General features: G+C 42.2%; 2 protein-coding genes across 2 annotated transcripts in view; one reads left to right on the top strand and one right to left on the bottom strand.

The window, feature by feature from the left end:
* Positions 1–1358, bottom strand: part of grm5b (glutamate receptor, metabotropic 5b) — a 79177-nt gene extending 77819 nt beyond the window's left edge. The window contains exon 1 of the mRNA XM_005942793.3: positions 1117–1358. The gene's annotated coding sequence lies outside the window, so the exon portion shown is untranslated. The remainder of the gene's footprint in view (positions 1–1116) is intronic.
* Positions 1359–8696: 7338 nt separating this feature from the next.
* tyr (tyrosinase) lies at positions 8697–12818 on the top strand. Its single transcript, XM_005942791.2, has 5 exons — positions 8697–9837; positions 10226–10442; positions 11113–11260; positions 11476–11657; positions 11739–12818. Exons 1-5 carry the CDS (start codon positions 9010–9012, stop codon positions 11984–11986), a joined length of 1623 nt encoding a protein of 540 aa, XP_005942853.1. The 5' UTR covers positions 8697–9009; the 3' UTR covers positions 11987–12818.
* Positions 12819–12898: the final 80 nt, after the last annotated feature.

Genomic DNA, 12898 nt, shown 5'->3' on the forward strand with positions numbered 1-12898 from the left:
AAAAAGGCCACCCCCCCTTCACACACACACACACTTTTTTCTTTAAAACTTAAACTACACTGTCCAACTTTGCTCTCACCAGAGCGCGCATCCCACAATGGAGAGGACGTGACCGAGTGAAATCCACGAGTACAACACTGATCAGTGCGATGATGGAGCTTACTGATTTTGTGAGCCCACTGTCTAACTTCCTATGTCGCATGTAGCCTACGTGTTTTCTCCGTGTGTCGCTATTTTCGTTCTTAATTCCTTCACTCCCACGCATCTCTAATTGCCCAGCTACAACCAAAAAGTGGATCCGGATACTGTAGAGTAAAAGTAGGCAACACAAAATCCCCGGTTGGGTTGCTTTGCCCCGTGAGCTGCACTGCCTCATAATGTAGGAAGAAGATGATGGGCTAGACTATGAGAGTCTGTCTCCTCTCTGATCAAACAGACTTCAGAGGTGACACTGTGGGCTGAGACGACGGCACTATGGATGAGATCGATAGCATTTGAAGTTTCATAGCGGTCAGATGAGTAAAGAGCCATTAACCTACTGCTTTGGCTGGCGTCCACCTAAAAGACCCACGGAGATCAAATCATTAAAGATTTAAAAATTAGAAATAAATCAATGCAAATGTAATAGAAACATCGCGCTTTCCTGCAAATGTCTCTGGGCACAGGCTTTAACACAGATACTGCCATTAACTAATTTTAGCTTTAGAAAGAAAACCTAGTTTTGCATTTGTAATGGCATCTTTGAATTGAAATTAAGTTTGCGAGTCCTTTTAAATATCTCGATTCAATAAATTATAGAAAATAAAACCCAATTTTATGATTTCATCAACATATGCTTTATAGGTAATACAATAACAATAAAAAAAAATTCATCTGCTATGTGGCTCTTTCTTTCGCACATAAACATTGCTGTTCTTTTCGTGTTGGCTTTCCTCTCATAAATGGGCCTATTGGTGTAAAAGCCGGTCGTTTGAGGAAGCGTCTCCTCGCACATTGAGACGCAAAGTCGTGTGGTTTAGGGAGGAAAAACGAGAATTCATCAGGTAATCCACGCCGTCCTCGTGCCACTCTCCTGACTCTGTCCACGAAAGGAGAAGAAGAGAAGTTGTAGCCTACCTTTGCTTGCGGGACAGGTGTATGTTCCCAGAGAAACACAGCATCCCTCACGAGTCCGTCAGGGCACTGTGCTCGCGGTGGTTAATCTACTTTTTCACTATGGCAACAAATGAACCCCCTCTCCTCTCTCTCTCTCTCTAGCGCGCCACGCGCTCCAATGAGGAGGCTCCGTTGAGGTCATCCGCCCTCTCTTTCTCTGTCTGTCTGTCTCTCCCGCTTTCTCTATCACACCTACCTCCAAGATACCATCTGGAGATAGATGTTGATAGAGAGAAGCAGGGATCGAGGGGAGAGGCAGGGAGATGGCAGTGTGGGATAGAAGTGGGTTTTAGAGCTTGGCTAGACAAGCATTGGATTAGTTTGCCAGCCAAATGCATTTGGGATTAGTAGACCATTAAAAGCACATAGACATACACGTAAGCATGCACACACACATGCAGGCTGGACAGGCTTTAGATGTTGCAGTGATAGCCTTACTGACTTTTATCTCTCACTTCCTCCTCACCCTTCTAAGCTTGCTTTGACATGAGCACATGGGCTGACAGGAAAACATAAGAGTTCACATGCATGCATGAACAGACTCTCACATTATCTATGTGTGTTTGTAGTCTTCCAAGGGTCAGAAAATGGGTAAAACTCCCCATAAGTGACAACTGCCTCAAGACTCGAATGCAAACTTCCATTGACACTAGTGAATATATCGTTTATTCAAAGCTTCTACAAGGCTGTGCAGCACTGTAGATATGTTTAAAAACTGCATGGTGTCTTTATCTACTACAATGTTTCTATTTTCAAGTTGGTAAAATGTGTGCTTAATCTAATGAATCAAGTGAAGTAGGCTACCTTTAAAAGTGGAGGTACCTGTGAGCAATGCAACAGATGCAGCATGGCTTACAAATGATAAGAAATTGCCTGAATATGTGAGAAACAAGTCTGTGAGACTTCACAGTTGCAGCAGTAGCAGGTACAGGAAGAGCAGCGCAGCAGATGTGGTGTTTGCCCTCTCTTATAAAAATGACACAAAACACAATTTTCTGTGCAAGCTTGTATTAAAAACAGATGAGTAAGTGCAGGCTTCTGAATGGGGAAAAGGACTCAGCATGAATTCAACCTTTATGGCTAATGTTCAAGAACAAACCACAAAGGTAGGAGTGTTCTGATGTGAGGCCATATTTGGCATAGACAGATGGCATTTATAAGTGCACAACGACCAAAACCCCAAATGTGTAAATAATGTTTATAGATGCAGGTGCAGACCAGAATGATGATGGGCAGCTGAGGACCATTGAACTGGGTGAGAGGTTGCAGTTTGGGGAAGGTTCTGCTGCACCTAGTTAAACGGTTTCTGGCAGAATATCTATGCATGTCCAAGAAAATCAAATCTGTCACTGAAAATAAAAATGGATGATGTCACATTTCTTTCTTCTTTTTTTTAGTCTTGTATTGGGTTCTTAAATGTGGATGCCAGGCTGTAATTCAATTAGCCAAGCAGGTGTCTATTAGGTTTTGCTGTATACAATTACCACTTAGTAAACTTCTTTAATGATAACAATTTGCAATTGAGGTTCAACATTTGCTCCTTTTTCAATCATACCAGATGTGTCATACATTTTCCAGTTACTAATGACTGCATTGATACCAGTCTGATAAACACCACTTGGTTACCAATCACTGAATACAGCATTAAGAAATCGACTAAGTGCAAAAGGACTATGGGAGACAGATTGCAATAACTGTATGCACAGCTCCAGTTGTGAAAACATTGGGATGCTGTGTAAAAATGTACATAAAAACAGAATAGAATGGTTTGCAAATATCATAAACCCTTATTTTATCAACAACGGGCAAATTTATAAACTGAGAAAATGTATAATTTAAGGAAAAATATGAGCTCATTTTGAAATTGATGGAAGCAAGATGTCTCAAAAAAGTTAGGATTGGGGCAACAAAAGAAACGGTTGGGGAAAGGTTTTGCAACTAGTTAGGTTAATTAGCAACAGGTCAGTAACATGACTGTGTATAGAGAGAGCATCTTAGAGAGTTTCTCAGAAGTAAATATGGACAACAGTTCACCAATCTCTAAAAAAAAAAAACCTCAAAAAATGATTGCAAATTGTGGAACCATTTCAGAATGCAAATACTTTATTCGTCAAATCATCGACAGTACGTAATATTTTAAATAATTTCAGAGAATTTGGAGAAATCTCTGTGCACAATGGGACAAAAACAAAAATATTCAATGCCTCAGGTAGCACTCAATTAAAATCAAGCACACTCAAAAAAATGTCCCAAGATACAAGATATTGGATTCAAAATTTCCAATTTTGATGTAAAATGTTAAATTTAATGAACTCTGGGCACACACATACCAGATGTGTCGATATTCTGATTTCATAAGGTTAATGTTAGGGTCACCTTAATAGGTTAACAGACCTGTTCAAGATAAATGAACATTGGATCTCACGCTTAATTGTATGGATGGCAGATCTCAGATGCCATTTCCATAGCAACCCTTCACTTTTATAGTAAAACAGAAAATCAACAAGCATCTAATTGATCAGTTCAGCTTGTCTCATTTGATGCCAACTAATCTTTCCTTCACACATGCACGCACACATGGAGAGAGATTAAAGTCGTTAATCACTCGCAGAGACACTTAAAACCTGTTGATGCAAGATTGGATCAATAAGTGAATTAATATTGATGAAGCTGAGACAAATCAATGACATGTGTTAGGATGAACTGTGTCAAATGATGGAGAACTGGACTGAATGATATGATGGAGAAAAATCATCCACTGAATCATCTGGAGCATTTTTCTGGCCCTGATACTGTTCAACAGAGTTTGTGGTTGCACAGAGCGGACAGAAAATATAACTGGAGTGACAAATGAATCATCCCAAGAAAAATTCACCCTGCAAAACACACCTGCACTCTGTATGTGCGTTTGTGTAATCAGTGTGTAATACTGTGCATCAGACACATATAACATCTATAGGGTAAAAGTCTTTTTAACGACACTCCTCCGCAAATCACAAGCACAACAGACTCACAGTCACAGTCGGAAAATCAATTATTCAATGGCATTTCAAAATAACAGTGGTTGCCATAGACACATAGCTGATTTACAGGGTTGTCACTTCTCTGTGATATTCCCACTCTAAGTAGGACAAATAGAGGGGGAAAAAAACCTACAAATCGCACAATGCCAAAAGAGAAATGAGGACGTCAGTTATGAAACATGTAATGTGGCTGCTGTTTCATTGAACAAGTGGAGAGTGGGTTTTAATATGACTTAAGTAGACTGCAGATTTGTCATCAAGCACATATAGCACAAAAGACAGATCTGTCCACGTACTTTACACATCGTGGAGAAGTTCTGCAAAAAACTTGAAACAAGTGAAAAACCAGTAAGAAAGAAAAAGTCTCACATCATTGGCAGATCTATTTAGAAAAAACTCACTGCAGTCACTGTGGGTTTGGCAATGCAATAAATCAAAATGGTGTGTATATTTTTTATAATATATCCAGGGAAATGTAAATTTACATTTTAAAGGGTTTCAGGGAGGTTGCTCTCAATTCTGCAGGCAGGCTGTTCCAGATACTGGGTGCGTACATTCTGAAAAGCAGCCTCAGTGTCGATGTAAACTGTCAGCACAGGTTGACAAGCTGTCACAGTGTCTCTGACTACCAGGATGCTGTGATAACAGGGATGGCACAGAGATTGGGGAGACTGCAGCTCTGCTTTAGCTTTGCCCTGCAGAAATAAAATAAAACTTTGTAAAATCGCAAGGAAAATATATTACATTTTAAAAAGGAAGACAAGTAAAAGGGGGGGGGGTTCTCCACAACTTGAGGTTTCATTTATAGAAACTGTTTCTGGATAAAGATTAAAAGCTTCAGCTCATAGTTTATGAAAATAATAGCTTTTGATTATCTCTTCTGCACAAGCATGCGCACACACACCGATGAGATGCAACAGGTGCAGTTAGGTCTGTTTTCAAGACTGAGCTGAAATTCTTCTTGTGATTTTCTTTTCTTCTTTTTACAGATTTTCAAGTGCACATTAGATGGCATTAAAAGAAAAACAAAGACAACTTCCTCGTTGATCTGTGGAGGTCAGTTTTGTACAGGTTGGCTTTTAAAAGCCTGCGGGAGTTTTGTGAGATGTCAAACGTAAAACAACCGTAAGAATCCCCTCCAGCTAGACAAATCAGCCGTCATCTACCTCCTCTGTTATCTCATTACGCATGATGAGGAGGACTCTGACTGCGTGCAGTAATCGTGCTGTGACAGGCAACTTCCCTGGTGGTCTATCTTCAAATGGCTCATGCTGCCCTCTTGTGTCTGGATGAAACAGGAAAAAAAAGTTTTATGGGAATGTCTCAATCCGAAGCCATTACTCGACGTCACGTGGTTTCCGAGTTATTCAGGAGTTACTGAAGCCTACTGTTGTAATTTCAGGTTAAATTCTTGGTAAGTTCAAATAAAAGTACTTTTTCAAACAGTCTGTGTGTGCCCTTGTCTCTCTCAGAGGAGCCCTGCGGGCAGGTTTATCGTGTGATGGTCATTCCTGTGCGCTCCACTGCGCTCCTGCGGCGAGATAAGCTGCATCCCGTGCCTGGCTACGGTAGCATGTGACCGGCTTGTGATCCTAAAGCTTGCGCAGATGACTTTCTGCCCTGAGTACTGTACCAGTCTGAACGGAACCTGTGGAGAAAAAATCTCTCTCTTTCTCCTCCTGGAAGTTTCCACGTACAGCTGATCGTCACGATGTACCATGTGGTGTGTACCATGAGGCTATACTGACAAAGACCCATTATTACATTTCATTTCTTATGCAATTAGCCTTTGAGTGTATTTTATCAGCTATAAACGTCTTCTACATACTATTAATACACTGTCAATATATTAACAATTAATACACTGTATTTATTACACAAAGCATCTTAATCATTTGGTGGAAAGTATGACTACAACTTTATATCTATTCACTCTTCCATTTCATTTGCAATTAAAGACTTGAAAAGCAAAGCAACCGTAACAATTTTACTGTACTTTTTCCTCTTTTGGACTAAAAGGTTGAGTTTTCAACATGATTGCTGTTAAACAGCAGCAGCATTAAAGGTTTCATTCATGATTCCATGTGGATGAACTAGTGTTTTCAGTGTCAGTAATAACCTGTATATTTGTGCAACAGAAAAACAATTCACCCCTTTCACTCTTATTGATGGGGCATGAAATTAGGTCAAAATGAAATATCACACAAGACTCTTATGCAGCCTGCATGCATCTGAACTAAAATTCCAGTCACAGAGGCAATCTTTATATATCAGAAAAAAAATATTATTTGTATGTTTATTACAAAAATGGCCTTGTTTCCTAAAAATAAAGAATTAGTCTATTTCCTCAGCATTAGTGTTGGCTTTAATGTAGGTTGAAATCTCAACATAGTCCTTAATGTTACTGCTCCACCTGCCACATCAGTGTGTGGAAGTATTTAACCACCACAAAGTACACTTATGATTATGTTTAATCCTATCACCTTTAACTCATAATGGTCTGTAAAGGACATAATTCCCCCCCCTCCCCATTCTTCATTATGAGTTAAAAGAGTTTAAAACACCTTCTGTGACAGACACCGTTATATTATTTTGTCAAATTATAGTGAAGCTCAATCTAACCTTTTCTAAAAGAGGTTTGATGTGTCATGGTATAACATGGCAGATTGAATAAAATGTCATGTTTAATATATCACACTCCTCAGCCTCCCTGGGAAAGTCTATGGCAGGGTGCTGGAAAGAGAGTTCGTCCGCTACTCGAACCTCGGATACAGGAGGAACAATGCGGTTTTCGTCCTGGTCGCGGAACACTGGACCAGCTCTTTATCCTCTCGAGGATACTTGAGGGTGCATGGGAGTTTGCCCAACCAGTCTACATGTGTTTTGTGGACCTGGAGAAGGCATTCGACCGTGTCCCTCAGGGTGTCCTGTGGGAGGTGTTGCGGGAGTATGGGGTGTCTGGCCCATTGCTACGGGCCATTCGATCCCTATACAACCGTTGCAAGAGCTTGGTTCGCATTGCCGGCAATAAGTCGGACTCGTTCCCGGTGGGTGATGGGCTCCGCCAGGGCTGCCCTTTGTCTCCGGTTCTGTTCATAATTTTTATGGACAGGATTTCTAGGCGCAGCCAAGTGGCGGAGGGCTTTTGCTTTGGTGGCCTCAGAATCTCATCTCTGATTTTTGCAGATGATGTGGTTCTGTTGGCTTCATCGGGTGAGGGCCTCCAGCTCGCACTGGAACGGTTCGCAGCCGAGTGTGAAGCAGCGGGAATGAGGATCAGCACCTCCAAATCTGAGGCCATGGTTCTCAGCCGGAAAAGGGTGGAGTGCCCACTCCGGGTCGGGGATGAGTTCCTGCCCCAAGTGGAGGAGTTCAAGTATCTCGGGGTCTTGTTCGCGAGTGATGGGAGAAGGGAGCCGGAGATCGACAGACGGATTGGGGCTGCAGCTGCAGTAATGCAGACGCTGCACCGGTCCGTCGTGGTGAAGAGGGAGCTGAGTGTAAAAGCGAAGCTCTCAATTTACCGGTCGATCTACGTCCCTACCCTCACCTATGGCCACGAGCTGTGGGTAGTGACCGAAAGAACGAGATCGCGGATACAAGCGGCAGAAATGAGCTTCCTCCGAAGGGTGGCTGGCCTCTCCCTTAGAGATAGGGTGAGAAGTTCGGCCATCCGGGAGGGGCTCAGAGTAGAGCAGCTGCTGCTCCACATCGAAAGGAGCCAGCTGAGGTGGTTCGGGCATCTGACAAGGATGCCTCCTGGGTGAGGTGTTCCAGGCATGTCCCACCGGGAGGAGGCCCCGGGGCAGACCCAGGACACGCTGGAGAGATTATATCTCTCGGCTGGCCTGGGAACGCCTTGGTGTTCCCCCGGATAAGCTGGAGGAGGTGGCTGGGGAGAGGGAGGTCTGGGCCTCTTTGCTTAGGCTGCTGCCCCCGCGACCCGGCCTCGGATAAAGCGGATGAAGATGGATGGATGGATGGTAACTGATTAGCAAATCAAATTTTTAATGCCTTTTATTAGAGCACATATTCTGAGATATTCTGAGACAGTACTAAACATAATCGCTGAAGGTAGCAGATTACATTTTTGCTTTCTTTAACATCATAAAAAGACCAAGTAGAAGCACAAACTCATCCCATCCTAACACACTGTCTTAATATTTAAATTCAAGCCTGGCTTTCATTAATACACTATCCGGTATCGCTCTCCCACCTCCTCAACTTCTGCTCCTTTCTGTCACACGTTTCTGTAGCACATCGGATCATGCATAAATTCCCGGAGAGGCTTTGCCCAAGGGAGGGGAGTACTGTACACACACACACACACACACACACACACACACACACACACACACACACACACACACACACACACACACACCAGACATTTCTGCCCGAGGTGAAGTGGAGTAGAGGTCAGCTGGTCTCTAGACAAAGTGAAATAAGAATATTATCCTGAGCATGTGATGCTGCGTGAGATCACACACTTTTCAGAGGACAGCCCCCTAAAACAGCTCAATGAGTAGGCAGAGAACAAGGGGCTGTTGGCTGGGTGTATGAGTGTAAGGGTTGAGGGAGGTTTGGTAGCTAGTTAGATGGTAGGTTAGAGGAGTAGATATTACAAAACAGAAAAAAGGGGGGGAAACAGCAAAAGTTGGAAATGTGTGAGCCTGTATTTCTCTGCTTAACTGGAAGTGACTTTTTGTAAGTGAATCTATTTGCTGGTGCTGCTTTTTGCTCTCCCTAACCTTCTGTGAGGACAAGAGGTTCTCACAATTTTAACAAGAATCTATATTCCCCCTGAGTGGAGTGCCTTTGACTTTTCACCATGAGAAGACTGTGTATGTCTTTAGTTTTCTTACAGCTGATTGGGGCTTGTGTAAGCCAGTTTCCTCGCCCTTGTGCCACTTCAGAAGGACTGCGGACCAAAGAGTGCTGTCCATTGTGGGATGGCGATGGCTCAGCCTGCGGTGCCCTGTCAGGCCGCGGTTTCTGCACAGACGTGGTCATTTCAGACGAGCCACATGGACCCCAGTACCCTCACAGTGGGATCGATGACAGAGAGCGTTGGCCTTTAGCTTTCTTCAACCGGACGTGCCGCTGTGCTGGAAACTATGGAGGTTTTAACTGTGGCGAGTGTAGGTTTGGTTACTGGGGTTCAAACTGTGCTGAGTACAGGGAATCAGTGCGCAGGAACATCCTGACTATGTCGACTGCTGAACAGCAGAAGTTCATCTCCTATCTGAACCTGGGTAAAAACACCATCAATCGTGACTATGTCATCGCCACTGGCACAAGGGCACAGATGGGAGAAAATGGTGAGAACCCCATGTTCTCTGACATCAACACCTATGACCTTTTTGTGTGGATGCACTACTATGTGTCCCGAGATGCCCTCCTGGGAGGACCAGGGAATGTATGGCAAGATATCGATTTTGCTCATGAATCTGCAGCATTTCTGCCCTGGCACAGAGTCTTCCTGCTTCACTGGGAGAATGAGATCAGGAAGCTAACAGGAGATTTTAATTTCACCATCCCATACTGGGACTGGAGGAACTCCCAGACCTGTGACGTGTGTACCGATGCCTTGATGGGTGGACGCAACTCCCTTAATCCCAACCTCATCAGCACTGCCTCTGTCTTCTCATCATGGAAGGTAAGAAAAATTGATCCTCATGCCCTGGGTTTCAGTGTGTCTTAGAGTGGAAATACCCATATTTGATTATATGTGGTCCTTTAAACAGTTTTTATACATTAACTCACTGAAAGCTCATTTTCTTGTAAAAACAAGCCCACAGGATTAAGTTGGTTCATCCTGTTAATCCAACTATTTGAGAGATTTTTATGTTAAAGTTGTGATTTTTGAAAGCAGCATTGTTCTGAATACTCAGAGAGTTCCATTAGTTTTCACTAATGCCTATTAATGCCCATTTACTATTTGTAAGAAAGCCATATTAAAGCCTTATGGAGGCCCGCAGGTTTGTGAGCTATAACAGCCCGAGAAACATGTATGTTTACACTTTTGCATTTATACATTTGTATAGGTTATCTGCACCCAGTCAGAGGAGTATAACAGCCGAGAAGCATTATGTAATGCCACGGGGGAGGGTCCATTGTTACGTAATCCCGGCAACCATGATACCAATCGTGTGCAACGACTTCCCAATTCAGATGATGTGGAGTTCGCTGTGGGCCTCCCCGAGTACGAGACAGGACCCATGGACCGATTTGCCAACATGAGCTTTAGAAATGTCCTAGAGGGTAGGAGTGAGAGGCAGACACGCACATACATTTGTTTTAGTCCTCTCTTCTTTCATGTTTAATCACCAAAGTTCAGCTTAATCTTACTAAGCTTGTGAATGAGCACTGGCACATTGGAAACACAAAAGGTAGATACAAACCAGTGTGTGTACAAGGAATTGCAAACTCTAATGCAGACATCGACACTAAAACCTGCTAGTTATTTTATGTGTTTATTGTTGGAGTTTAACACATCCTGCACACGTTATATCATTAGACATGCTTCCAGTTTTGTTGTAAATCACAGGCTGCCCCTTAAGCTGAGTCCTGAATTAAATTACATCAAGTGCATTTGAACGAGGTGTGAAAGAGGACATTCTTTCATCAGGACATCAATTCTGTTAAAACTTCAAATGTATTTAATATGAAAATGATTCCCCCGTTGTCTCAGAGAACTTTTGAAATTAATTATAATAAATTACATTTTTTGGTCGCACAGGTGAGCTGTAAGACTTTTAAGTCGTAATATATCTCAGTTCCTTCTCATTTTTGTTCCACCAAGCTCACGTTTTTCTCTGCACAAACACTTTTCTCATATAAACCTACAAACTGTTTACTACTAAATTCATCCCTGAGTGTTATCTTCCTGTGTAAACATTGTTGCCATTCCTGTATCATGCACCTTCTGCAGGTTTTGCAAGTCCACAGACGGGTATGGCCGTGTCAGGCCAGAGCACCTTGCACAACGCCTTGCATATGTTCATGAACGGTTCCATGTCATCAGTACAGGGTTCAGCTAATGACCCAATATTCCTGCTACATCATGCTTTCATTGACAGGTATAGTAACACTTATCCACCCATATTATTGGCAAAAGGTAAACTGCACACACTGGGTGTAATGCAGTGAGAAAGATAAAAGTAGCGAGACCTAGAGAAGATGTAAGGATGCATAGGTTGCATATCACGTAGAATCATGATATATATTCAATTTTTTCATGTAGTTTTTTCTTTCTGTCCCTTTTCTCTTCTTATTCACTTCTTCTCTTCATTAGTATCTATGAGCGCTGGCTCAGGAACCACCAGCCTCCACGAAACAGCTACCCACGCACCAATGCCCCTATTGGTCACAATGATGGCTATTATATGGTTCCCTTCCTGCCTCTTTATAGAAACGGAGATTATTTCCTGTCCAATAAGGCTCTTGGATATGAATATGCCTATCTGTTGGACCCAGGTCAGTGCATAACTGTAAGCATATCTCCTAAATGGCCTTTTCTTTAAGCTTTACTGTCCTATCCTATCTGTCTCACCATAGGTCAGAGGTTTGTTCAAGAGTTCCTGAACCCCTACCTCCAGCAGGCACAACAGATCTGGCAGTGGCTCGTGGGTGCCGGGATTCTGGGAGCTCTGATTGCTGCAATCATCGCAGTAATCATTGTTTTTGCAAGACGGAAATGGAAGCGCAATCAGAGGAAGAAGAGAGCATCAAGCTACGGGGAGAGACAGCCATTACTGCATAGCAGCTCAGAGGAAGGATCATCTTCATATCAGACCACTCTGTAACACAGGTACTGCACAACCCTGTGATGGTTATGAAGCCAATTAAAAACAAGAATCTGATTATGTTTTTTAAAATATAGTCATGTACAGATGAGCCAGTGAAGCAACTTTTTAAAAAAAGGAAAATACAGTTCATCCAAACAAGAAAAAACATATTTACACCTCAGTGTCTTGCAGGTATCTACTATGGAATCAACAGAAAGGAAGTGGGTAGTGGTGATAGCACTGATAAATCACTGATATGTTAGCAACATAGCTGTCCGTGCAGACAGTTACAGGTTTTAAAAATAACTTTACATGGATTTGCAGGATTTGTCTAATCTAATTAGGGTAGACAACAAGAAGCAACCTCCTTTGCATTAGCGTGATGGGGACAGGTGAACCAAACCTTTAAGATTTGAGACCATTTAAAAAGAGACTATGAGCAAACAGCAGGGAGCTGCCGCTAGGAGGATCACCTTAAAATGTTTTGCATTCAGTCGGCACACATTCGGAATAGAAAAATTATTTTGGGATTCCTTGAGGAAATAAGGCTCAAAGTAGTTTTTCTGATGTAGTTTTAACTTCCAGGGTTTTGTGAAATATGCAATAAATGTAAAAAATGTACATTAACCACTGTTGTGAGTTTAGTTTGAGTGGTTAAAAATATGATTTCAGAGAAAACAATGACTAAATTTCTAATGTGCTAATGTGTGTATTTGAACTGATGCTAAAAGACAGCGTGCAGTTTTTCTTGCAATCCTCTCACAAGCAAATTAACTGTAGTTGTTACAGTGATTACAAAGATGAATCACGAGTTTGTACATGCTTCATTAAAAATCCAACTTGATGCAAATTTGCTGCCTATTTTTTATGCAATAATGTTGATAATCACTTTTAAAAATAACTAGGAGATTGTGTATTTTACAGCATGGT

This window comes from Haplochromis burtoni, unplaced genomic scaffold, assembly GCF_018398535.1.
Source record: "Haplochromis burtoni strain Fernald_Lab_line unplaced genomic scaffold, NCSU_Asbu1 Contig_346, whole genome shotgun sequence".
Lineage (NCBI taxonomy): Eukaryota > Metazoa > Chordata > Actinopteri > Cichliformes > Cichlidae > Haplochromis > Haplochromis burtoni.